The sequence below is a fragment of the Engystomops pustulosus genome, chromosome 7 (genome assembly GCF_040894005.1).
Source record: "Engystomops pustulosus chromosome 7, aEngPut4.maternal, whole genome shotgun sequence".
In the NCBI taxonomy this organism is placed as follows: domain Eukaryota; kingdom Metazoa; phylum Chordata; class Amphibia; order Anura; family Leptodactylidae; genus Engystomops; species Engystomops pustulosus.
In genome coordinates this window covers 1,136,613-1,162,521 of record NC_092417.1, presented here as the reverse complement: position 1 = coordinate 1,162,521, position 25,909 = coordinate 1,136,613, and the positions used below count along the sequence as shown (strand labels likewise).

The 25,909-nt window shown below is 51.6% G+C and overlaps 1 protein-coding gene across 2 annotated transcripts in view; it reads left to right on the top strand.

The window, feature by feature from the left end:
- The window catches only part of LOC140068635 (V-type proton ATPase catalytic subunit A-like), a 43,532-nt gene extending 17,911 nt beyond the window's left edge, over nucleotides 1–25,621 (top strand). For both annotated transcript variants that reach the window (XM_072114018.1, XM_072114019.1), the window contains exons 3-15: nucleotides 4,852–4,980; nucleotides 5,195–5,409; nucleotides 5,562–5,699; nucleotides 5,799–5,950; nucleotides 7,443–7,605; nucleotides 7,760–7,868; nucleotides 7,990–8,112; nucleotides 8,335–8,449; nucleotides 8,817–8,880; nucleotides 9,052–9,255; nucleotides 9,592–9,686; nucleotides 18,573–18,744; nucleotides 24,832–25,621. In XM_072114018.1, the coding sequence (XP_071970119.1) occupies nucleotides 4,852–4,980; nucleotides 5,195–5,409; nucleotides 5,562–5,699; nucleotides 5,799–5,950; nucleotides 7,443–7,605; nucleotides 7,760–7,868; nucleotides 7,990–8,112; nucleotides 8,335–8,449; nucleotides 8,817–8,880; nucleotides 9,052–9,255; nucleotides 9,592–9,686; nucleotides 18,573–18,744; nucleotides 24,832–24,924 (1,772 nt within the window). In that variant the 3' untranslated portion in view covers nucleotides 24,925–25,621. The remainder of the gene's footprint in view (nucleotides 1–4,851; nucleotides 4,981–5,194; nucleotides 5,410–5,561; nucleotides 5,700–5,798; nucleotides 5,951–7,442; nucleotides 7,606–7,759; nucleotides 7,869–7,989; nucleotides 8,113–8,334; nucleotides 8,450–8,816; nucleotides 8,881–9,051; nucleotides 9,256–9,591; nucleotides 9,687–18,572; nucleotides 18,745–24,831) is intronic.
- Nucleotides 25,622–25,909: the final 288 nt, after the last annotated feature.

Sequence of the window (25,909 nt, the reverse complement as noted above, 5' to 3'; positions counted from 1 at the left end):
CAGACTCCTCTGTCCTCCTCCTCCAGACTCCTCTGTCCTCCTCCTCCTCCAGACTCCTCTGTCCTCCTCCTCCTCCAGACTCCTCTGTCCTCCTCCTCCTCCAGACTCCTCTGTCCTCCTCCTCCAGACTCCTCTGTCCTCCTCCTCCTCCAGACTCCTCTGTCCTCCTCCTCCTCCAGACTCCTCTGTCCTCCTCCTCCCTCCAGACTCCTCTGTCCTCCTCCTCCCTCCAGACTCCTCTGTCCTCCTCCTCCCTCCAGACTCCTCTGTCCTCCTCCAGACCCCACTATCCCTCCTCCTCCAGACTCCTCTGTCCTCCTCCTCCTCCAGACTCCTCTGTCCTCCTCCTCCCTCCAGACTCCGCTGTCCTCCTCCTCCTCCAGACTCCTCTGTCCTCCTCCTCCCTCCAGACTCCTCTGTCCTCCTCCTCCCTCCAGACTCCTCTGTCCTCCTCCTCCCTCCAGACTCCTCTGTCCTCCTCCTCCAGACCCCTCTGTCCTCCTCCTCCAGACCCCTCTGTCCTCCCTCTAGACTCCTATGTCCTCTCTCTGGACTCCAATGTTCTCATGCTACAGACTCCTCTATCCTCCTCCTCCCTCCAGACTCCTCTGTCCTCCTCCTCCCTCCAGTCTCCTCTGTCCTCCTCCTCCCTCCAGTCTCCTCTGTCCTCCTCCTCCTCCAGACTCCTCTGTCCTCCTCCTCCTCCAGACTCCTCTGTCCTCCTCCTCCCTCCAGACTCCGCTGTCCTCCTCCTCCTCCAGACTCCTCTGTCCTCCTCCTCCCTCCAGACTCCTCTGTCCTCCTCCTCCTCCAGACTCCTCTGTCCTCCTCCTCCTCCAGACTCCTCTGTCCTCCTCCTCCCTCCAGACTCCTCTGTCCTCCTCCTCCTCCAGACTCCTCTGTCCTCCTCCTCCCTCCAGACTCCTCTGTCCTCCTCCTCCCTCCAGACTCCTCTGTCCTCCTCCTCCCTCCAGACTCCTCTGTCCTCCTCCTCCCTCCAGACTCCTCTGTCCTCCTCCTCCCTCCAGACTCCTCTGTCCTCCTCCTCCCTCCAGACTCCTCTGTCCTCCTCCTCCAGACCCCTCTGTCCTCCTCCTCCAGACCCCTCTGTCCTCCCTCTAGACTCCTATGTCCTCTCTCTGGACTCCAATGTTCTCATGCTACAGACTCCTCTATCCTCCTCCCCCAGACTCCTCTGTCCTCCTCCTCCAGACTCCTCTGTCCTCCCCCAGATCCCTCTGTTCTCCACTAGACTCCTCTGTCCTCCCCCAGACTCCTCTGTCCTCCTCCTCGAGGCTCCTCTTTCCCTTTTCTGCAGACTCCTCTATCTGGGGGTTTGTTTATATGTGAATTCTTGCCTCAAGCCCGTCCTGCGAGATGACATCAGTAACGCAAATGTGGAGTCCCTATGGGTGGAGATAAGGGGAGGGAAAAAGAATAATAAAATATTACTAGGGGTTTGTTATAAGGTTCCAAATATAATGGAGGCAGCAGAGGAAACGCTGATAAGTGAAATGGATGCGGCTTCAAAGCAAGGTGAAGTACTTATCATGGGGGACTTCAATTACCCAGATATTGACTGGGGGGCAGAAACATGCAGGTCCTTCAAAGGCAGCAGGTTCTTGTCAACAACAAAAGACAATTACCTGTCGCAACTAGTCCTGGAGCCAACAAGAGGGAGGGCACTGCTGGACCTTATCCTTACCAACAGACCTGATAGGATATCAAAACTACAGGTTGGGGGGAACCTGGGGAATAGTGATCATAATATCATTGATTTTGTATTATGCTTTACTAAGAGCGTTAGTGAAGGGGCAACCAACACTCTAAACTTCAGGAGGGCAAATTTTCATCAACTAAGGGAAGACCTTAAAGGCATAGACTGGGATAATGTTCTCAAAGACAAAAGTACACCCCAAAAATGGGACTTTTTCTTATATATTCTGAAAAAGTCCTGTGAGAAACACATACCTTATGGGAAAAAGCATAAAAGGAACAAGAAAAACCCTATGTGGCTAACTAGTCTTGTAAGGAAAGCAATAAGCGAGAAAGATAAAGCGTTTAAGGTGCTAAAATGTGAAGGTAGCGATGAAGCATTACAGGATTATAGAGAGAAAAATAAATCCTGTAAAAAGCAGATAAAGGCCGCAAAAATAGAGACTGAGAGAAATATTGCCAGGGAGAGCAAAAATAATCCCAAATTATTTTTCAAGTATATAAATGATAAGAAACTAAAAACAGAGAGCGTGGGTCCCCTTAGAAATAACATGGGGGTCATGGTGGAAGGAGATGAGGAAAGGGCCAATCTACTGAATGTCGCCTTCTCAACTGTCTTTACCCAGGAAAATCCCCTGGTGGAAGACACAATGAGGAATAATGAAAATTCTTTTTATAATGTCAACAGTTTAACCCAGGAAGAGGTACGGCGCCGCCTCTCAACCACTAAGATAGATAAATCACCTGGGCCAGATGGCATACACCCCCGGGTTCTGCATGAATTATGTACGGTGATAGACAGACCGTTATTTTTAATATTTGAAGATTCACTGAGGACTGGTTATGTTCCACAGGCCTGGCGCATAGCAAATGTGGTACCAATATACAAAAAAGGATCAAATAGCGATCCTGGAAACTACAGACCCGTGAGTCTAACTGCTGTGGTGGGGAAAATATTTGAGGGGTTTATTAGAGATGCTATCCTGGAGTATCTCACTGTGCACAACCTTATAAAGCAGCGTCAGCATGGGTTTATGAGAGATCGCTCCTGTCAGACTAATCTGATTGGTTTCTACGAGGAGGTAAGTTCAAGACTGGATCTGGGGGACGCTGTGGATGTTGTATATCTGGACTTTTCAAAGGCATTTGACACCGTGCCACATAAAAGGTTGGTATATAAAATGAGACTGCTGGGAATAGGAGAAAATCTGTGTATTTGGGTAAGTAATTGGCTTAGTGATAGAAAACAGAGGGTGGTCATTAATGGCACATTCTCAGATTGGGTTGATGTTACCAGTGGAGTGCCACAGGGGTCAGTATTGGGGCCACTTCTTTTTAATATTTTTATTAATGACCTTGTAGTGGGTTTACACAGTCAAGTTTCAATATTTGCAGATGATACTAAGCTGTGTAAAGTAATAAATACTGAGGTCGATAGTTTAGCATTACAGAGGGATTTGTGGAAGCTTGAGGGATGGGCAGATAAATGGTTGATGAGGTTTAATGTAGATAAATGTAAAGTTATGCACTTGGGCCATGGAAACAAAAAGTATAATTATGTTCTAAACGGTCAATTACTTAGTAAAACTGAAGCTGAAAAGGACTTGCGCGTATTGGTGGATGGTAAACTTAATTTTAGTGACCAGAGCCAGGCGGCTGCTGCTAAAGCAAATAAAATAATGGGATGTATCAAGAGAGGAATAGATTCTCATGATAAAGACATAGTTTTGCCCTTATACAAATCCCTGGTCAGACCACACATGGAATATTGTGTACAGTTTTGGGCACCAGTATATAAAAAGGATATAGTAGAGCTGGAACGGGTGCAGAGGAGAGCAACCAGGATTATTAGGGGAATGGGGGAACTAGAATACACTGACAGATTACAAAATTTGGGATTATTCAGTTTAGAAAAAAGACGACTGAGGGGAGACCTCATTACAATGTACAAATACCTGAACGGACAGTACAAGGATCTCTCCAAAGATCTTTTTATACCTCGGCCTGTGACCAGGACAAGGGGGCATCCTCTACGCTTAGAGGAGAGGCGATTCTACCATCACCATAGACAGGGGGCATCCTCTACGCTTAGAGGAGAGGCGATTTTACCATCAACATAGACAAAGGTTCTTTACTGTAAGAGCAGTGAGACTGTGGAACTCTCTGCCGCAGGAGGTTGTTATGGCGGACTCTATGTACATGTTCAAGAGAGGCCTGGATACCTTTCTGGAGAGAAAAAATATCACGGGTTATGGGGATAAAACATTTATTTAATTCTTAAAGGTTGGACTTGATGGACTTGCCTCTCCTTCCAGCCTTATATACTATGATACTATGATACTCAGGCTTCTCCTCCAAAACCTTCTGTCTATATCCTCCAGACTTCTCAGTCCTTCTCCAGACTCCTCTGTCATCCTCCTCCTCTAGACTCTTCTGTCCTCCCTTCTGACCCCCTGTCCTCCTCTAGAGCCCTGTGTCCTACAAATCATGACCCCTGTTCCCCTTCTTCAGATCTCTCTGCCCCCTCCTCCTCTATACTTCTCTTTCCCTCCTCCTCCAGACTCGTCTGTCCTCCTCCTCCTCCAGACTCGTCTGTCCTCCTCCTCCTCCAGACTCGTCTGTCCTCCTCCTCCTCCAGACTCGTCTGTCCTCCTCTTCCTCCAGACTCGTCTGTCCTCCTCTTCCTCCAGACTCGTCTGTCCTCCTCTTCCTCCAGACTCTTCTGTCCTCCTCCTCCTCCAGACCCCTCTGTCCTCCTCCTCCTCCAGACCCCTCTGTCCTCCTCCTCCTCCAGACCCCTCTGTCCTCCTCCTCCTCCAGACTCTTCTGTCCTCCTTCTCCAGACCCCTCTGTCCTCCTCCTCCAAACCCATCTGTCCTCCTCCTCCAAACCCATCTGTCCTCCTCCTCCATACTTCTTTGGCCTGCTTCTCCAGACCCCTCTGTCCTCCTCTTACAGACTCCTCTGTTCTCCTCCTCTTCCTATTCCAGACTCCTCTGTCCTCCTCCTCCATACTCCTCTGTCCTCCTTCTCCAGACCCATCTGCCCTCCTCTTTCAGACTGGAATATGGGATGTAGTGTCTCCTTTTAGTTGCATTCTTTGTCCTATCTCCATCCACCACTTGTGTCTTTCAGTGGTCACTGCAGCGCAGATGGCAGGGGCGGCCATGTATGAGCTGGTGCGTGTGGGTCACTCAGAGCTTGTTGGGGAAATTATCCGCCTGGAGGGAGACCTGGCCACTATTCAGGTGTATGAGGAGACCTGTATCCTTTTCATAGACTACAGTGACCTGAAAGGCACTTTGTGATATTCCATGATTGTTTCTATATATAGCTTCATAGCCAACCACATACAATTCCATGGAGCTTCTGGTCAAAACGTGGGTAATGACTCAGCCACCTCCTCTTATTACATGGCCCATGATCAGTCCTGACCGGATGGTAATGACCGGAATCTTCCTTAATTTGAGGCCTTTAGCTGGAGTGTCTGTGGGCGACCCGGTCCTGAGGACTGGAAAACCTCTTTCAGTAGAGCTGGGTCCAGGAATTATGGGGAACATCTTCGATGGGATTCAACGTCCATTGAAAGACATCGCTGACCTGACTAAAAGCATCTACATCCCCCGAGGAGTTAATGTGAACGCTTTGTCTCGTGATATCAAGTGGGAGTTTATTCCTGACAAAAACATCCGGGTGAGTTAGCCACATTGTATGAGAAGAATCTTCCACTATCTTCATCTCAATACTTTGTGTCAAAGATGGAAGGTCTTACTATTAGCCCTCTTGACCTCAGGTTTATGGGTCATAAATATTGGCGATACTTAGTGGCCTTCTGCTTCTTCCAGGCTGGGAGTCATGTTACTGGAGGAGATATCTATGGACTTGTTCAGGAGAACTCCCTCATCAAACACAAGATCATGGTCCCTCCCCGAAGCTGTGGGACAGTCACATACATTGCACCACCTGGGAACTATGATGTGTCGGTACGTAGTGGTATATAGAGATAACATAGCCATCAGTAAAGTGGAGACCAGACATGTGGACAATATATGGACAATCTCTTGATTTATCTTTCTTGTCAGGATGTGGTTATGGAGTTAGACTTTGAAGGCGTCAAAGAGAAGTTGACCATGGTACAAGTGTGGCCTGTCCGACAGATTCGCCCAACAGCAGAGAAGCTTCCAGCAAATCACCCCCTGCTGACTGGACAGAGAGTCTTGGATGCGCTCTTTCCGTATGTTCTTCACCCTTACAATTTTGGAAGTCTTGATCCAACCCATTCAAAACATGTAGACTAGCGGCATAATCCCAGCAAGGAATAAACACTAGCAGGATCATCCCAATGAGGGATAAAGACTAGGGACATCACCCCAACGAGGGATAAAGACTAGGGGTGTCACCCCAACGAGGGATAAAGACTAGAGGTATCACCCCAACGAGGGATAAAGACTAGCAGCATTATACCAACAAAGGATAAAGACTAGGGATATCACCCCAACGAGGGATAAAGACTAGGAGTGTCACCCCAATGAGGGATAAAGACCAGGGGTGTCATCCCAACGAGGGATAAAGACCAGGGGTGTCATCCCAACGAGGGATAAAGACCAGGGGTGTCATCCCAACAAGGGATAAAGACTAGGGGTGTCACCCCAACGAGGGATAAAGACTAGAGGTATCACCCCAACGAGGGATAAAGACTAGGGGTGTCACCCCAATGAGGGATAAAGACCAGGGGTGTCATCCCAACGAGGGATAAAGACCAGGGGTGTCATCCCAAAGAGGGATAAAGACCAGGGGTGTCATCCCAACAAGGGATAAAGACTAGGGGTGTCACCCCAACGAGGGATAAAGACTAGAGGTATCACCCCAACGAGGGATAAAGACTAGGGGTGTAATCCCAACGAGGGATAAAGACTAGGGGTGTCACCCCAACGAGGGATAAAGACTAGGGGTGTAATCCCAATGAGGGATAAAGAACATGGGTATCACCCCAACAAGGGATAAAGACCAGGAGTGTCATCCCAACGAGGGATAAAGACTAGGGGTGTCATCCCAACAAGGGATAAAGACTAGGGGTGTCACCCCAACGAGGGATAAAGACTAGGGGTGTCACCCAAACGAGGGATAAAGTCTAGGAGTGTCATCCCAACGAGGGATAAAGTCTAGGGGTATAATTCCAATGAGGGATAAAGTCTAGGGGCATTATATTCCTCAGCACTAAGCAGTGCACACTTGAGTAGATGGCCCTTTAATAGCTTCAGATTGACTATGGGTAGCACTAGTGAAGCTGATCACATACCCGATCTACCATTTACTAGAAGCCGTTCCCTGCAAGATGTCCTATTAGTCTCCATAATGATATCATGTAGTACCTGTATCTCACATACATGTTTACCTGGGGCCGCTTCTTGGCGTTCTTATCCATGGCTTGTACTGGCAGCAGTAGTCATCATCTTTGTGCAGTTCTGGGGATTCTGATAAATAAAATAAAGCCATTAATGGGCCATAGCAATCACAGAAAAATGTGTTGGCTGGTGAGGAGTTTCCTTACTCACCCTCCCCCACATGGTGACAATCAGTAACTGTGAATGAGAATGTAAACCGTCACTAGTGATCCATCAGAACTCAAGCCGTCCATATGTCATCCATGAGTTGTCATGGACATAATGAGGATGTTGATAGTTCTTTGATATTCATGTAGGGTGTATTATATCTCTATGTTATAGATGTGTTCAAGGTGGGACCACCGCCATACCAGGAGCCTTCGGTTGTGGGAAAACTGTAATCTCCCAGGCTCTTTCCAAATACTCCAACAGTGATGTCATAGTGTATGTGGGATGTGGAGAACGAGGCAATGAAATGTCTGAGGTGTTGAGAGACTTCCCTGAGGTAAGGCCGTACAAGGTCCTCTGCTGCACCAGAAGCCCATGTGGTGGTGGCATCTGCTGGTATATCTGCACCCATGCTGTATACGGATGGCTCGGTTACTTTGGCCTTTCATACTGTTGATTCTAAGATCTGATTGTGTGATTATTTTTTCAAGCTTACTATGGAGGTGGATGGCAAAACAGAGACTATCATGAAGAGGACAACCTTGGTGGCCAACACATCAAACATGCCAGTGGCTGCCCGTGAGGCATCCATCTATACAGGTGAGCTGACATAAGTCCAGTCCTGTATGTCCATTAGGACTATATTGTCCTATGTCCACTGTGTTATAACACATGACCGCTAACCCTCTAATAACTGCATGGGTTGTTTCCCCGTGTCTAGGCATCACCCTTTCAGAGTACTTCCGAGACATGGGCTACAACGTCAGTATGATGGCTGACTCTACATCTCGATGGGCGGAAGCCTTGAGAGAAATCTCTGGTCGTCTGGCGGAAATGCCTGCTGGTAAGATTCATGAGACATCTCAATGGAGTCCACCACAGGACAGACACATAGATGATTGTGTGTAGATGGGTGCAGCCTCTTCTGTCTGTTCTGGAGCTTTGGCACCATTTTGAATCATTTTTATTGTGGCTTTGAATTGCTGGCTATTCCCTTTTGAATCCCTGTGTCCTTGATCACAATCAGGTAATGTTCAGACTCCTAACCATGGCTGATATTTCACAGACAGTGGCTATCCTGCCTACCTTGGTGCCCGGTTGGCTTCCTTCTACGAGCGGGCAGGAAGAGTCCGGTGTCTCGGAAGCCCAGACAGAGAAGGAAGTGTCAGCATTGTTGGAGCGTGAGTTCTGCTTTTTGGCCAATGCGTATCTCATATTACTGGATTGTGGAAGATGCTGTAGCCAGGGAATGATGGAGACAAGTGATAGTTATTAGTATTGCATAGCGTTGTCCTCCAGAGTGTGTCACATCACGCATCGTCCTGTCATGGGTCACACACCCCTCACCTTGGCCCATAGATGCCCAACACTTAGACAGACATGGCTCAGTAGTCACTGGGTTTGTACATGAAGGAAGACCATGATTTAAGGAACTAGTACACCCAGAAAATGGCTAAACCCTCCGACTGAGGATCATAGAAAAGGAAAGCTGGAGACAATGATCCATGAATGTTCTCTGTAACGACTGGCTCTTCTCTACATTCACAGAGTATCACCACCAGGAGGCGACTTTTCTGACCCAGTTACATCGGCCACTCTGGGAATCGTACAGGTGAGGCGATGAGCACCAGTCCTTGCTGTGGCATCATGCAGAGGATATTGAGGCACACTTTGATGCGTCAGTGCTGTCATGGCTGCCAGGAGGCACCGAATATGGTTGTGGTCTCAGTGCTAGAGTGGTGGAAGAACAACTGAGGAGCTCATCATTGTTATCTTGTCACAGGTCTTCTGGGGATTAGATAAGAAGTTGGCACAGAGAAAACATTTCCCCTCTGTGAACTGGCTCATCAGCTACAGCAAGTACATGCGGGCCCTGGATGAGTACTATGAGAGGAACTTCCAGGAACTTGTGCCTCTCAGGACCAAGGCCAAGGAAATCCTGCAAGAAGAAGAGGACTTGGCTGAGATTGTCCAACTGGTCGGCAAGGTGAGCAGACTTCTGGTTTGTGTTGGGTTGGTGATGGTTTGTGAGGCCACCCATAGTGCCGTGCTCATTGGCTCTACCCTGAATCCATAGGAACACATATAATCCTATGGGGTAATGGTGGGGTTGGAGGGGTGATGTACAAAGCCTGGGTAAGGCTGGTCCTGCTCTTGGTTCTCTGGCATTAGGTTAGTCCTTTGTGGTGGCACATTTCTCATACACTTATATCCTCTCACACATAAACCCCTGTTACCCCCACCATCTATAACCAAGTGTCAGTCCAGATAGTACTATGTGAGAAATCCTTGACATCCATTGTCCTCTCTCACCCCATCACAGGGTTCCCTGGCAGAAGCAGATAAGATCACATTGGAAGTGGCCAAATTGATAAAGGATGACTTTCTGCAGCAGAACGGTTACTCTCCCTATGACAGGTAAGTGCTTGTAGCTTGTGAAGTAGCTGGAGGTCAGCCCTGTGTCACCTGGGTGGGGTCTTGTTGCTCTTTGGCACCCCTTGTGTATAAGCATTATGCGACCAGGAGCAGTAACGAGAACTCATTGTAGAGGGCTGATACCACACGAGGATGAGGCCATCACCAAGCTCTTCAGCTCTTCCCTGAATCAGATGTTATGTTATCAACCAGTCAGGCTGAACCCATCTCACTATTGTGTTGTGTAACATGTGTCATGGCGAAATCCAGCCCAGGCAAAGCGACTCGTGGAGGCCTCTGAGGTTTCTCTATGACACAATCCAATGGACCTTACAACACAGTTACAGTAGATGATGTGACAAAGGCTTCTGTAATAAAGGAAAATAAGAGGTTCCTCCATGTCTCTTGCCCAATGTCCGCTCTCTATTCAGCATCTAGGCCCAGCACACACCCGGGATGGGATCCTTCATGTCCCCTACCCCATGTCCTCCCCCTCTTCAGCATCTAGGCCTAGCACACACCTGGGATAGGATCCTCCATGTCCCCTACCCCATGTCCTCCCCCTCTTCAGCATCTAGGTCCAGTATACACCCAGGATGGGATCCTCCATGTCTTCTACCCCATGTCCTCCCCCTCTTCAGCATCTAGGTCCAGTATACACCCGGGATGGGATCCTCCATGTACCCTACCCTATGTCCTCCCCCTCTTCAGCATCTAGGCCCAGCACACACCTGAGATGGGATCCTCCATGTCCCCTACCCCATGTCCTTCCCCTATTCAGCATCTAGGTCCAGTATACACCCGGGATGGGATCATCCATGTCCACTACTCCATTTCCTCCCCCTCTTCAGCATCTAGGCACAGCACACAACCGGGATGGGATCCTCCATGTCCCCTACCCCATGTCATCCCCCTCTTCAGCATCTAGGTCCAGTATACACCTGGGATGGGATCCTCCATGCCCCTACCACATATCCTCCCCCTCTTTAGCATCTAGACCTAGGACACAACCGGGATGGGATCCTCCATGTCCCCTACCCATGTCCTCCCCCTCTTCAGCATCTAGGCCCAGTATACACCTGGGATGGGATCCTTCATTTCCCCTACCCCGTGTCCTCCCCCTCTTCAGCATCTAGGCCCAGCACACACGCGGGACAGGATCCTCCATGTCCCTACCCCATGTCCTCCCCCTCTTCAGCATCTAGGTCCAGTATACACCCGGGATGAGGATCCTCCATGTACCCTACCCCTTGTCCTCCCGCTATTCGGCATCTAGGTCCAGTATACACCTGGGATGGGGATGCTCCATGCCCCTACACCATGTCCTCCCCCTCTTTAGCATCTAGGTCCAGTATACACCTGGGATGGGGATTCTCCATGTCCCCTACCCCATGTCCTCCCCCTCTTCAGCATCTAGGCCCAGCACACACCCGGGATTGGATCCTCCATGTCCCCTACCCCATGTCCTCCCCCTCTTCAGCATCTAGGTCCAGTATACACCTGGGATGGGGATCCTCCATGTACCGTACCCCTTTTCTCCCCCTCTTCAGCATCTAGGTCCAGCACACAACCGGGATGGGATCCTCCATGCCCCTACCCCTTGTCCTCCCCCTATTCAGCATCTAGGTCCAGTATACACCCGGGATGGGGATTCTCCATGTCCCCTACCATGTCCTTCCTCTCTTCAGCATCTAGGTCCAGTATACACCCGAGATGGGATCCTCCATGTCCCCTACTCCATGTCCTCCCCCTCTTCAGCATCTAGGCCAACCACACACCTGGGATTGGATCCTCCATGTCCCCTGCCCCATGTCCTCCCCCTCTTCAGCATCTAGGTCCAGTATACACCCAGGATGGGATCCTCCATGTCTTCTACCCAATGTGCTCACACTCTTCAGCATCTAGGTCCAGTGTACACCCGGGATGGGATCCTCCATGTCCCCTACCCAGTGTCCTCCCCCTATTCAGCATCTAGGTCCAGTATACACCCGGGATGGGATCCTCCATGTCCCCTACCCCATGTCCTCCCCCTCTTCAGCATCTAGGTCCAGCACACACCCGAGATGGGATCCTCCATGTCCCCTGCCCCATGTCCTCCCCCTCTTCAGCATCTAGGTCCAGTATACACCCGGGAAGGGATCCTCCATGTCCCCTACCCCATGTGCTCCACCTCTTCAGCATCTAGGTCCAGTATACACCTGAGATGAAATCCTCCATGTCCCCTACCCCGTGTACTCCCCCTATTCAGCATCTAGGTCCAGTATACACCCGGGATGGGGATCCTCCATGTCCCCTACCCCATGTCCTCCCCCTCTTCAGCATCTAGGTCCAGTATACAGCCGGGATTGGATCCTCCATGTCCCCTACCCCATGTCCTCCCCCTCTTTAGCATCTAGGTCCAGTATACACCCGGGAAGGGATCCACCATGTCCCCTACCCCATGTCCTCCCCCTCTTCAGCATCTAGGTCCAGTATACACCTGGGATGGGGAGCTTCCATGTCCCCTACCCCATGTCCTCCCCCTCTTCAGCATCTAGGTCCAGTATACACCTGGGATGGGGAGCTTCCATGTCCCCTACCCCATGTCCTCCCCCTCTTCAGCATCTAGGCCCAGCACACACTCGGGATGGGATCCTCCGTGTCCCCTACCCCATGTCCTCCCTCTCTTCAGCATCTAGGTCCAGTATACACCTGGGATGGGGATCCTCCATGTCCCGTACCCCATGTCCTCCCCCTATTCAGCATCTAGGTCCAGTGTACACCCGGGATGGGGATCCTCCATGCCCCTACCCCATGTCCTCCCCCTCTTCAGCATCTAGGCCTAGCACACACTTGGGATGGGATCCTCCATGATCCTCCATGTCCTCCCACTCTTCAGCATCTAGGTCCAGCACACAACCGGGATGGGATCCTCCATGCCCCTACCCCATGTCCTCCCCCTATTCAGCATCTAGGTCCAGTATGCACCAGGGATGGGATCCTCCCTGTCCCCTACGCCATGTCCTCCCCCTCTTCAGCATCCAGGCCCAGCACACAACCGGGATGGGATCCTCCATGCCCCTACCCCATGTCCTCCCCCTCTTCAGCATCTAGGTCCAGTATACACCCAGGATGGGATCCTCCATGTCCCCTACCCCATGTCCTTCCTCTCTTCAGCATCTAGGTCCAGTATACACCCTGGATGGGATCTTCCATGTCCCCTACCCCATGTCCTCCCCCTCTTCAGCATCTAGTTTCAGCACACACCCGGGATGGGATCCTCCATGTCCCCTACCCCATGTCCTCCCCCTCTTCAGCATCTAGGTCCAGCAAACACCCAGGATGGGATCCTCCATGTCACCTACCCCATGTCCTCCCCCTGTTCAGCATCTAGGTCCATTATACAAGCAGGATGGGATCCTCCATGTCCCATACCCCGTGTCCTCCGCCTCTTTAGCATCTAGGTCCAGCACACAACCGGGATGGGATCCTCCATGCCCCTACCCCATGTCCTCCCCCTCTTCAGCATCTAGGTCCAGTATACACCCAGGATGGAATCCCCCATGTCCCTACCCCATGTCCTCCCCCTATTCAGCATCTAGGTCCAGTATACACCTGGGATGGGATCCTCCATGTCCCCTATCCCATGTCCTCCCCCTTTTCAGCATCTAGGTCCAGCACACACATGTGATAGGGATCCTCCATGTCCCCTACCCCATGTCCTCCCTCTCTTCAGCATCTAGGTCCAGTATACACCCTGGATGTGATCCTCCATGTCCCCTACCCCATGTCCTCCCCCTCTTCAGCATCTAGTTCCAGCACACACCCGGGATTGGATCCTCCATGTCCCCTACCCCATGTCCTCCCCCTCTTCAGCATCTAGTTCCAGCACACACCCAGGATTGGATCCTCCATGTCACCTACCCCATGTCCTCCCCCTCTTCAGCATCTAGGTCCATTATACAAGCAGGATGGGATCCTCCATGTCCCATACCCCGTGTCCTCCGCCTCTTTAGCATCTAGGTCCAGCACACACCTGGGATGGGGGCCTCCATGTCCCCTACCCCATTTCCTCCCCCTCTTCAGCATCTAGGCCCAGCACACATCCGGGATGGGAATCCTCCATGTCCCCTACCCCATGTCCTCCCCATCTTCAGCATCTAGGCCCAGCACACACCCGGGATGGGTTCCTCCATGTACCCTACCCCTTGTCCTCCCCCTATTCAGCATCTAGGTCCAGTATACACCTGGGATCGGATTCTCCATGTCCCCTACCCCATGTCCTCCCCCTTTTCAGCATCTAGGTCCAGCACACACCTGGGATGGGTTCTTCCATGTACCCTACCACTTGTCCTCCCCCTATTCAGCATCTAGGTCCAGTATACACCTGGGATGGTATCCTCCATGTCCCCTACCCCATGTCCTCTGCCTCTTCAGCATCAAGGTCCAGTATACACCTGGGATTGGATCCTCCATGTCTCCTACCCCATGTGTTCCCCCTCTTCAGCATCTAGGTCCAGTATATACCCGAGATGGGATCCTCCATGTCCCCTACCCCATGTCCTCCCCCTCTTCAGCATCTAGGCATAGCACACACCTGGGATGGGATCCTCCATGTCTTCTACCCCATGTCCTCCCCCTCTTCAGCATCTAGGTCCAGTATACACCCGGGATGAGATCCTCCATGTCCCCTACCCTATGTGCTCCCCCTCTTCAGCATCTAGGTCCAGTATACACCCTGGATGGGATCCTCCATGTCTTCTACCCCATGTCCTCCCCCTCTTTAGCATGTAGGTCCAGTATACACCCGGGATGGGATCCTCCATGTCCCCTACCCCATGTCCTCCCCCTCTTTAGCATCTAGGTCCAGTATACACCCGGGATGGGATCCTCCATGTCCCCTACCCCATGTCCTCCCCCTCTTTAGCATCTAGGTCCAGTATACACCCGGGATGGGGATCCTCCATGTCCCCTACCCCATGTCCTCCCCCTCTTCAGCATCTAGGTCCAGTATACACCCGGGATGGGGATCCTCCATGTCCCCTACCCCATGTCCTCCCCCTCTTTAGCATCTAGGTCCAGTGTACACCCGGGATGGGATCATCCATGTCACCTACCCCATGTCCTCCCCCTATTCAGCATCTAGGTCCAGTATACACCGGGGATGGGATCCTCCATGTCCCCTACCCCATGTCCTCCCCCTCTTTAGCATCTAGGCCTAGCACACAACCGGGATGGGATCCTCCATGTCCCCTACCCATGTCCTCCCCCTATTCAGCATCTAGGTCCAGTATACACCGGGGATGGGATCCTCCATGTCCCCTACCCCATGTCCTCCCCCTCTTTAGCATCTAGGCCTAGCACACAACCGGGATGGGATCCTCCATGCCCCCTACCCCATGTCCTCCCCCTCTTCAGCATCTAGGTCTAGGCTCCATGCCCCCTACCCCACACAAGTTGTTTCCCGGCGTGTGCCGCCATGCTTTGGCTTGAGCTATGAATAAATACTCATGAGTCCTTCCAAGCCGGTGATGTATGAAAGACGTCCGGTCCACTAGGCTGCAGGATGCTCATGATTTGGTGTGTAAAGGCGTTCACATGTGACCTGGAAGTTATCAGTCACCACAAGTTACCATATGGACGACCTATGGGTGTGTGTTGTATGTTCTGCAGACGCTCACAGCATCTAAAGTAGGGGGCATAGCCCCAGCATAGGTATTAGAGCCTAGCGAGGTGGAGCATAAACGCTGTTATTACTTAACCCTGGGCAAGCGTGCCAGACTCCCCATAAGTGTGATTTCAGGAACCATACGGCATCTAGGAATTGGGTCATATAGAAATATGCCACATACACAGTTAAGACCCAAAAGAGTCAAACCAAAGGGGGTGCAGGATGTACGTAACATGACATTAACATTAAGGTCCACAGTGTGACATGGACTAGTAGATATTTACATTTTGAACCAGAACAACGTCACTTACATAACACAAAAGAGGGGAAGAACAAGAGAAATTATGCAAAATAAGCAAAGTGCAGGCCCATTGGGTCTTTGTGTTCAATAAGTAAAGAACCCCTCCCCCAATCCTTGTCCACTCCGCTAGGTGGGAAAGCCACCAGTTCAATCCCAGTAAATTTCAGAATTGTGCTTGTCCATGAATATATATTGGCATATGTCGGGATATGGGGGTATCCTGAACATTTTCAATGTCCCCTAGATCAGTGTTCCCCAACCTTTTTGTATCTGAGGACCAGCTGCATTTATAAATTATAAGTTCCCCAACAGTGTCAAATGCCCCCACCAGTGCTTTCCACCCCTAATGCAATGCCCCCCACCAGTGCTTCCCACCCCTAATGCAATGCCCCCCACCAGTGCTTCCCACCCCTAATGCAATGCCCCCCACCAGTGCTTCCCACCCCTAATGCAATGCCCCCACCAGTGCGACGAGGATTTGGGTCCGGCGCGATTCACTAAGATCATGCGTCGGAGTTCCTGCTTGTGTCGCTTCTGCCCCGTCACCTTCTTCTTCCTGGTGCATGTGAGTGCTGATCCTTTTTTAATTTCCGAGGTTTGTCTGAATCCGTCGGATTGTCCGACGGCCACGTGCCCCATTTCTGTCGTGGCCCGTGGCAATTCAGGGCAAAAGAGAAATATTCGGGAAACCCGACAAAAGTGCGGCGTTCGGAACCTTAGTAAATGAGCCCCAATGTCCCCAGCAGTGCTACGTCCAAATGAATAGCCCTCAGCAGTGGCCCCATATAACGCCCCAAGCAGCAACCCCCCCATATAATGGTCCCAGCAATGTCCCCCATATAATGCCCCCCATATAATGCTCCAAGCAGTGCCCCCCCATATAAAGTCCCTGGAGTGCTCCCACCCCCGTATAGTGCACCCAACAGTGCCCCTACCCCCATATAGTGCCCCTAGCAGTGCTCCCCCCTAACAAAATGCCCCCAGCAGTGCTTCCTTCTCCCCAATATTATGTCCACAGCTATGGCCACATAATATGTCCCTGGCAGTGCTCTAACCCCCGTATAGTGCACCAAACAGTGCCCCTACCCCCATATAGTGCCCCTAGCAGTGCTCTTCCCACATAAAATGCGCCCAGCAGTGCTTCCACCTCCCCAACAAAATGTCCACTGCAGTGGCCCAATATAATGCCCCCAGTAATGTTCCCCCCCAATTAAATGTCCACAGCACTGGCCCAATAAAAATAATAAAGACAACACTTACCTCTGGAGCTCCTCTTATTCTCCCCTCAGGTTCTGGGTAGAGGTGCGTTTCACCCGTCCGCTGGCGAGCACCCTCTATGATGTAATCAGACGGCAGAGACGCGCCTCTACCCAGGACCTGAGGGGAGAACATGAGGAGCTGTGGGATGAAGAGGAGCACTGGAGAGGCGTTCCATGGTCCAGTCTTGGGGCACCGCCTGGTGGTGGGAGACCGTCACCCTAGATGATCACCAATTCATCCCCAATTCTTGTATGGTTTTAGCCCCACAGATGCACATTGCCTTAATAATCACTCCCAGGGGCAGGCAATGCACTCAAAGCAGCCATTGGGTCCAGCAACGTCCCTGGGGGATTTGGGGAGGTGATATGAACCACCCTGTCATGTATAGATCTCCCTCGTCTGAACATCACAGATATGTTGGTCTGGGTCCACACCGGCCCGTGGAAGCCTCTGGCCACCTCCGCACCATTATCAAGTCTTGTAGTCATTGTTTTATGCTGGATCTCAGGGATTCCTGCGGAAACACTTCCCGTACCCTGTGACCTCTTTCCTTAAACCTAAATGGAAGATCATTAGAAATCTCTTAAAGTCTTTGTTGTTGTCAGTCTTAGAAGTTGCCCCTTTGGATTGGAGGGTTCTCTATAGACCGATGTTTGGACCAGAACGTGTGGGGCCCTTTTAATCATTAGTAGTTGGTCATGATGAGCCTCACACGTAAAACGGAACCCAATCCGCTCCAAGGAACAGAAAGACTCTGCATCCACAAGACGAATATGTCATAAATACACCTCGGAATAAGCCCCCCATCCGGTCCTTCAGGTGGATTATCACCCCCATCAGTCCAGGTGGGAGCTGAAGGACCACCCATTGCGGTGCCCCTGAGCTGGTGGTAGTATCAAGGTTATAGAAATACAGCAAATCTGCAACAAGGGTTATGCAAATCACACCGCCTCCCTCTCGTGTTCCCCCGCCTCTATGTCCTTGTTACCTCATCATCCCCTTAGATACCTTCAATTCATTGAGTCTTTAATATAGGATGGAAAGCAAAAACAAAAGGTCTTAGCACTGATAATAAAGTCATATGACACAATGAGTTAACCCCCGATACAATGGGCCCAGGGTAGTATAGAATGTCACTATCGTAGTGAGGGAGGTCCAAGATGAGATCATTCTCCAAGGCCACCATTATACCGGAAAGTGGGATCTGTATGAAGGACCACCACGTTTCCACCCTTGTCCCGGGGTTTTACTGTAATATATGAATCCGACCCTCGAAGAGCAGTCATATTGTAATGTGTGCTGTAAGTAGTCCCAGATCTGTATATACATCAGTCCTAGGGGTCATAGTACTAAGACTTCTCATATGTAAAGACTCCTAGTCCCCCTAGATTGGGATCATCCTCCAGACTCTGGGAAGGTCTAATCTCTGGATTGTGCCACCATAAATGTCTAGCAAAGAGTCCTAGAAGAGAGATTGATTATTGGGGATTTTGTGGTGGAGACCCTCTGTTATACCAAAGCTTCCATATCTGGAGGAGCTGAGCACCAAGGGAGGCACATGATGGGAAGTAGAACAGTATTGACCCTGTATCAGGTGGATTCCTGGAGGGTGCTAGGTCTGCGGTGGAGTGTCGCTGTATCCGTATGATGTACCTAGGATGATGTTCCTCCTCGGCAGGTACTGTCCCTTCTATAAGACGGTGGGGATGCTACAGAACATGATCGCCTTCTACGACATGGCCCGACACGCGGTAGAGGCAACCGCACAGGCGGAGAATAAGATCACATGGTCCATCATCCGGGAGAACCTTGGAGACATCCTTTACAAACTCAGCTCCATGAAGTTCAAGGTGAGTGCCAGGAAAGATGCTACATAGGCCTCAGCTGCTGCAGAACACAGATGAGTAGGGGGTGAGATGTCTAAGTCAATACTCAACAGTGTAAATAAGCTGCGACTCCCAAAATGAGAGAAATCGAAGAAGAAAGTAGCGAGAAGAGGCCCTGACCCTGCTCACATAGGAGTTACCTAGGAGGCACTATAACAGTGATGGCGAACCTATGACACGCGTAGCCATTTTCACTGACACACAGCCGCCCGGGAGCTCCTACACAGCTGAGTAGCGGTGCAGTAGCCGGGAGGCTGAGAGATTGCAGACAACCTAGGGTTAAAGTACCCTAGAAGTTAAATAATTATACATATTACATACATATAGTTATTTAAACTATAAATATAACAAAATCATGCTTTTTTTGTCATGGTTACACACCACCCGAGTTATGCTAGGTTTTTTGGCGAATTTTGGCACACCAAGCTCAAAAGGTTGCCCATCACTGCACTATGAGGAGGGCACCACAGCAGGAGGTCATAGAAGAAATAAGGGGGCACCGTAAGGAGGGCACTACAGCAGGAGGTCAAAGAGGAACATGGGGCACCATAAGGAGGGCACTGCAGCAGGAGGTCATAGAAGGAACATGGGGGCACCATAAGGAGGGCACTGCAGCAGGAGGTCATAGAAGGAACATGGGGCACCATAAGGAGGGCACTGCAGCAGGAGGTCATAGAAGGAACATGGGGCACCATAAGGAGGGCACTGCAGCAGGAGGTCATAGAAGGAACATGGGGCACCATAAGGAGGGCACTACAGCAGGAGGTCATAGAAGGAACATGGGGCACCATAAGGAGGGCACTACAGCAGGAGGTCATAGAAGAAATAAGGGGGCACCGTAAGGAGGGCACTACAGCAGGAGGTCATAGAGGAAACATGGGGGCACCATAAGGAGGGCACTGCAGCAGGAGGTCATAGAGGAAACATGGGGGCACCATAAGGAGGGCACTGCAGCAGGAGGTCATAGAGGGAACATAGGGGCACCATAAGGAGGGCACCACCGCAGGTGGTCATAGAGGAAACATGGGGGCACCATAAGGAGGGCAATACAGCAGAAGGTCATAGAGGAACATGAGGTCACTATAAGGAAGGCACTACAGCAGGAGGTCCTAGAGGGAACATGGGGGCACCATAAGGAGGGCACTGCAGCAGGAGATCATAGAGGGAACATGGGGGCACCATAAGGAGGGCACTGCAGCAGGAGGTCATAGAGGAAACATGGGGGCACCATAAGGAGGGCACTGCAGCAGGAGGTCATAGAGGAAACATGGGGGCACCATAAGGAGGGCACTGCAGCAGGAAGTCATAGAGGAAACATGGGGGCACCATAAGGAGGGCACTACAGCAGGAGGTCCTAGAGGGAACATGGGGGCACCATAAGGAGGGCACTACAGCAGGAGGTCATAGAAGAAATAAGGGGGCACCGTAAGGAGGGCACTACAGCAGGAGGTCATAGAGGAAACATGGGGGCACCATAAGGAGGGCACTGCAGCAGGAGGTCATAGAAGAAATAAGGGGGCACCGTAAGGAGGGCACTACAGCAGGAGGTCATAGAGGAAACATGGGGGCACCATAAGGAGGGCACTACAGCAGGAGGTCCTAGAGGGAACATGGGGGCACCATAAGGAGGGCACTACAGCAGGAGGTCATAGAGGAAACATGGGGGCACCAAAAGGAGGGCACTGCAGCAGGAGGTCATAGAGGAAACATGGGGGCACCATAAGGAGGGCACTGCAGCAGGAGGTCATAGAGGAACATGGGGGCACCATAGCAGGAGGGCACTGCAGCAGGAAGTCATAGAGGGAACATGGGGGCACTATAAGGAAGGCACTACAGCAGGAGATCATAGAGGAAACATGGGGGCACCATAAGGAGGGCACTACAGCAGGAGGTCATAGAGGAACATGGGGGCACCATAAGGAGGGCACTACAGCAGGAGGTCATAGAGGAAACATGGGGGCACCATAAGGAGGGCACTACAGCAGGAGGTCATAGGGGGAACATGGGGGCACCATAAGGAGGGCACTGCAGCAGGAGGTCATAGAGGAAACATGGGGGCACCATAAGGAGGGCACTGCAGCAGGAGGTCATAGAGGGAACATGGGGGCACCATAAGGAGGGAACCACAGCAGGAGATCATAGAGGGAACATAGGGGCACCATAAGGAGGGCACTACAGCAGGAGATCATAGAGGGAACATGGGGGCACCAAAAGGAGGGCACTGCAGCAGGAGGTCATAGAGGAAACATGGGGGCACCATAAGGAGGGCACTACAGCAGGAGGTCATAGAGGGAACATGGGGGCACCATAAGGAGGGCACTACAGCAGGAGATCATAGAGGAAACATGGGGGCACCAAAAGGAGGGCACTGCAGCAGGAGGTCATAGAGGAAACATGGGGGCACCATAAGGAGGGCACTACAGCAGGAGGTCATAGAGGAACATGGGGGCACCATAAGGAGGGCACTACAGCAGGAGATCATAGAGGAAACATGGGGGCACCATAAGGAGGGCACTGCAGCAGGCTGTCATAGAGGAAACATGGGGGCACCATAAGGAGGGCACTACAGCAGGAGGTCATAGAGGGAACATGGGGGCACCATAAGGAGGGCACTGCAGCAGGAGATCATAGAGGGAACATGGGGGCACCATAAGGAGGGAACCACAGCAGGAGATCATAGAGGGAACATGGGGGCACCATAAGGAGGGCACTACAGCAGGAGATCATAGAGGGAACATGGGAGCACCATAAGGAGGGCACTGCAGCAGGAGGTCATAGAGGAAACATGGGGGCACCATAAGGAGGGCACTGCAGCAGGAGGTCATAGAGGGAACATGGGGGCACCACAATGAGGGCACTGCAGCAGGAGGTCATAGAGGGAACATGGGGGCACCATAAGGAGGGAACCACAGCAGGAGATCATAGAGGGAACATGGGGGCACCATACGGAGGGCACTACAGCAGGAGATCATAGAGGGAACATGGGGGCACCATAAGGAGGGCACTACAGCAGGAGGTCATAGAGGGAAAATGGGGGCACCATAAGGAGGGCACAACAGCAGGAGGTCATAGAGGAAACATGGGGGCACCATAAGGAGGGCACCACCGCAGGAGGTCATAGAGGAAACATGGGGGCACCATAAGGAGGGCTACACCGCAGGAGGTCATAGAGGGAACATGGGGGCATTATAAGGAGGTCATTGCAGCAGGAGGTCATAGAGGAACATGTGGGCACCATAAGGAGGGCACTACAGCAGGAGGTCATAGAGGAAACATGGGGGCACCATAAGGAATGCATTGCAGCAGGAAGTCATAGAGGAAACATGGGGGCACCATAAGGAGGGAACTACAGCAGGAGGTCATAGAGGAAACATGGGGGCACCATAAAGAGGGCATTGCAGCAGGAGGTCATAGAGGAAACATGGGGGCACCATAAGGAGGGCACCACAGCAGGAGGTCGAAGAAGGAACATGGGGGCACCTTAAGGAGGGCACCACCGCAGGAGGTCATAGAGGAAACATGGGGGCACCATAAGGAGGGCACTACAGCAGGAGGAGGTCATAGAGGAAACATGGGGGCACCATAAGGAGGGCACTGCAGCAGGAGGTCAAAGAGGAAACATGTGGGCACCATAAGGAGGGCACTACAGCAGGAGATCATAGAGGGAACATGGGGGCACCATAAGGAGGGCACTACAGCAGGAGGTCATAGAGGGAACATGGGGGCACCATAAGGAAGGCACTGCAGCAGGAGGTCATAGAGGAAACATGGGGGCACCATAAGGAGGGCACTGCAGCAGGAGGTCATAGAGGGAACATGGGGGCACCATAAGGAGGGCACTGCAGCAGGAGGTCATAGAGGAAACATGGGGGCACCATAAGGAGGGAACTACAGCAGGAGGTCATAGAGGAAACATGGGGGCACCATAAGGAGGGCACTGCAGCAGGAGGTCATAGAGGGAACATGGGGGCACCATAAGGAGGGCACTACAGCAGGAGGTCATAGAGGAAACATGGGGGCACCATAAGGAGGGCACTGCAGCAGGAGGTCATAGAGGGAACATGGGGGCACCATAAGGAGGGCACTGCAGCAGGAGGTCATAGAGGGAACATGGGGGCACCATAAGGAGGGCACTACAGCAGGAGGTCATAGAAGGAACATGGAGGCACCATAAGGAGGGCACTGCGGCAGGAGGTCATAGAGGAAACATGGGGGCACCATAAGGAGGGCATTGCAGCAGGAGGTCATAGAGGAAACATGGGGGCACCATAAGGAGGGCACTACAGCAGGAGGTCATAGAGGGAACATGGGGGCACCATAAGGAGGGCACTACAGCAGGAGGTCATAGAGGGAACATGGGGGCACCATAAGGAGGGCACTGCAGCAGGAGGTCATAGAGGGAACATGGGGGCACCATAAGGAGGGCACTGCAGCAGGAGGTCATAGAGGGCACATGGGGGCACCATAAGGAGGGCACTACAGCAGGAGGTCATAGAAGGAACATGGAGGCACCATAAGGAGGGCACTGGAGCAGGAGGTCATAGAGGAAACATGGGGGCACCATAAGGAGGGCACTGCAGCAGGAGGAGGTCATAGAGGAAACATGGGGGCTCCATAAGGAGGGCACTGCAGCAGGAGGTCATAGAGGGAACATGGGGGCACCATAAGGTGGGCACTGCAGCAGGAGGTCATAGAGGAAACATGGGGGCACCATAAGGAGGGCATTGCAGCAGGAGGTCATAGAGGAAACATGGGGGCACCATAAGGAGGGTACCACAGCAGGAGGTCATAGAAGGAACATGGGGGCACCTTAAGGAGGGCACCACCGCAGCAGGTCATAGAGGGAACATGGGGGCACCATAAGTAGGGCACTACAGCAGGAGGAGGTCATAGAGGAAACATGGGGGCACCATAAGGAGGGCACTGCAGCAGGAGGTCATAGAGGAAACATGGGGGCACCATAAGGAGGGCACTGCAGCAGGAGGTCATAGAGGAAACATGGGGGCAACATAAGGAGGGCACTGCAGCAGGAGGTCATAGAAGGAACATGGAGGCACCATAAGGAGGGCACTACAGCAGGAGGTCATAGAGGGAACATGGGGGCACCATAAGGAGGGCACTACAGCAGGAGGTCATAGAAGGAACATGGGGGCACCATAAGGAGGGCACTGCAGCAGGAGGTCATAGAGGGAACATGGGGGCACCATAGCAGGAGGTCATAGAGGAAATAAGGGGGCACCATAAAGAGGGCACTGCAGCATGAGGTCATAGAGGAACATGGGGGCACCATAAGGAGGTCACCGCAGCAGGAGGTCATAGAGGGAACATGGGGGCACCATAAGGAGGGCACTACAGCAGGAGGTCATAGAGGGAACATGGAGGCACCATAAGGAGGGCACTGGAGCAGGAGGTCATAGAGGGAACATGGGGGCACCATAAGGAGGGCACTGGAGCAGGAGGTCATAGAGGGAACATGGAGGCACCATAAAGAGGGCACTACAGCAGGAGGTCATAGAGGAACATGGGGGCACTATAAGGAGGGCACTGCAGCAGGAGGTCATAGAGGAAACATGGGGGCACCATAAGGAGGGCACTGGAGCAGGAGGTCATAGAGGAACATGGGGGCACTATAAGGAGGGCACTGGAGCAGGAGGTCATAGAGGGGACATGGAGGCACCATAAGGAGGGCACTGCAGCAGGAGGTCATAGAAGGAACATTGATGGTGGGTTGTATTTGGAAAGTACTGCAGCAGGAGGCTAATGTGGAAATGTGGTGGGTACTAAATTGAGGACTATGAAATAGGAGGTAATGTTGGCAACATGTTGGGTATCATGGAGGAGGTCGTGGGTAGTAGGTGGAAGGCATTGCAGTAAGAGGTCAATGTGGGAACTGAGAATATTATAGAGGGCAGCGCCGTGTTGGGCGCTATACACAGAGCACCACAGAAACATGATGGATCCAGTAGGGACCACAGGTGGCATCACTATGATCCTGTACCCTGGTTGGTTGATTCCAGTCATGACCAAGTTTCTATATTCACATCCACTTAGGACCCCGTGAAGGATGGAGAAGCCAAGATCAAGGCCGATTATGCCCAGCTGTACGAGGAGATGCAGACGGCTTTCCGCAGCCTGGAGGACTAAGAAGAGGCTGCTGGGACCCTCTATGTACAGATTATTTAATGCAACATTTCCCTGAAGTATAGACTGTGACGGGCTCTCCGCAGAGGACTCTTCATACACTGGGGTTATAGGAGGCAGGCCGGCGGTGGACAGCCCTGTATCTGCCCTGGACTCTAAAGGCTGAAAAGCTGAGGGGATCTTATCTGAGACCTTCATCCTCACTTTCATATATGGTACCACATTGGAAGACCCAGTCTGAGACCTCCACCCTCATATATGCTACCACTCTAGAAGTCCCCAACTGAGACCTCCACCCCCACTCTTATATATGGTACCATTCTAGAAGACCCCATCTGAGACCTTCACCCCCACTCTCATGTATTGTTCTACTGTAGAAGTCCCCAACTGAGACCTTCACCCTCATATATGGTACCACTGTAGAAGTCAACAAATGAGACCTCCACCCCCACTCTCATATATGGTACCACTGTAGAAGACCTCATTTAAGACCCCAACCTAACAATCATTTATGGTTTCACTGTAGAAGACCCCATCAGAGATCTCTTCCAGGGTCTCCACTAGAGGAGACCCCCATTAATGAGATGGATATTTGAGACAAGAGAGAATGTCTCTGGTAAGGACAGAAGGGAAAAGGAACCCAAAACCTTCAGCAGAATGATGAATATATATATATGTGGTTACTACTATGAAGAACAAACATTTCTACCAAAACTTCATGGTCCTCCGCTGTTTGTTTTATGTGTACCACCAGACTGGATGTTTTTACTCTAGCACAACTATCCATCTACACACACACACACACACACACACACACACACACACACACACACACACACACACACACATCACTATCCATCTACACACACACACACACCACTATCCATCTACACACACACACACACCACTATCCATCTACACACACACACACCACTATCCATCTACACACACACACACCACTATCCATCTACACACACACACACCACTA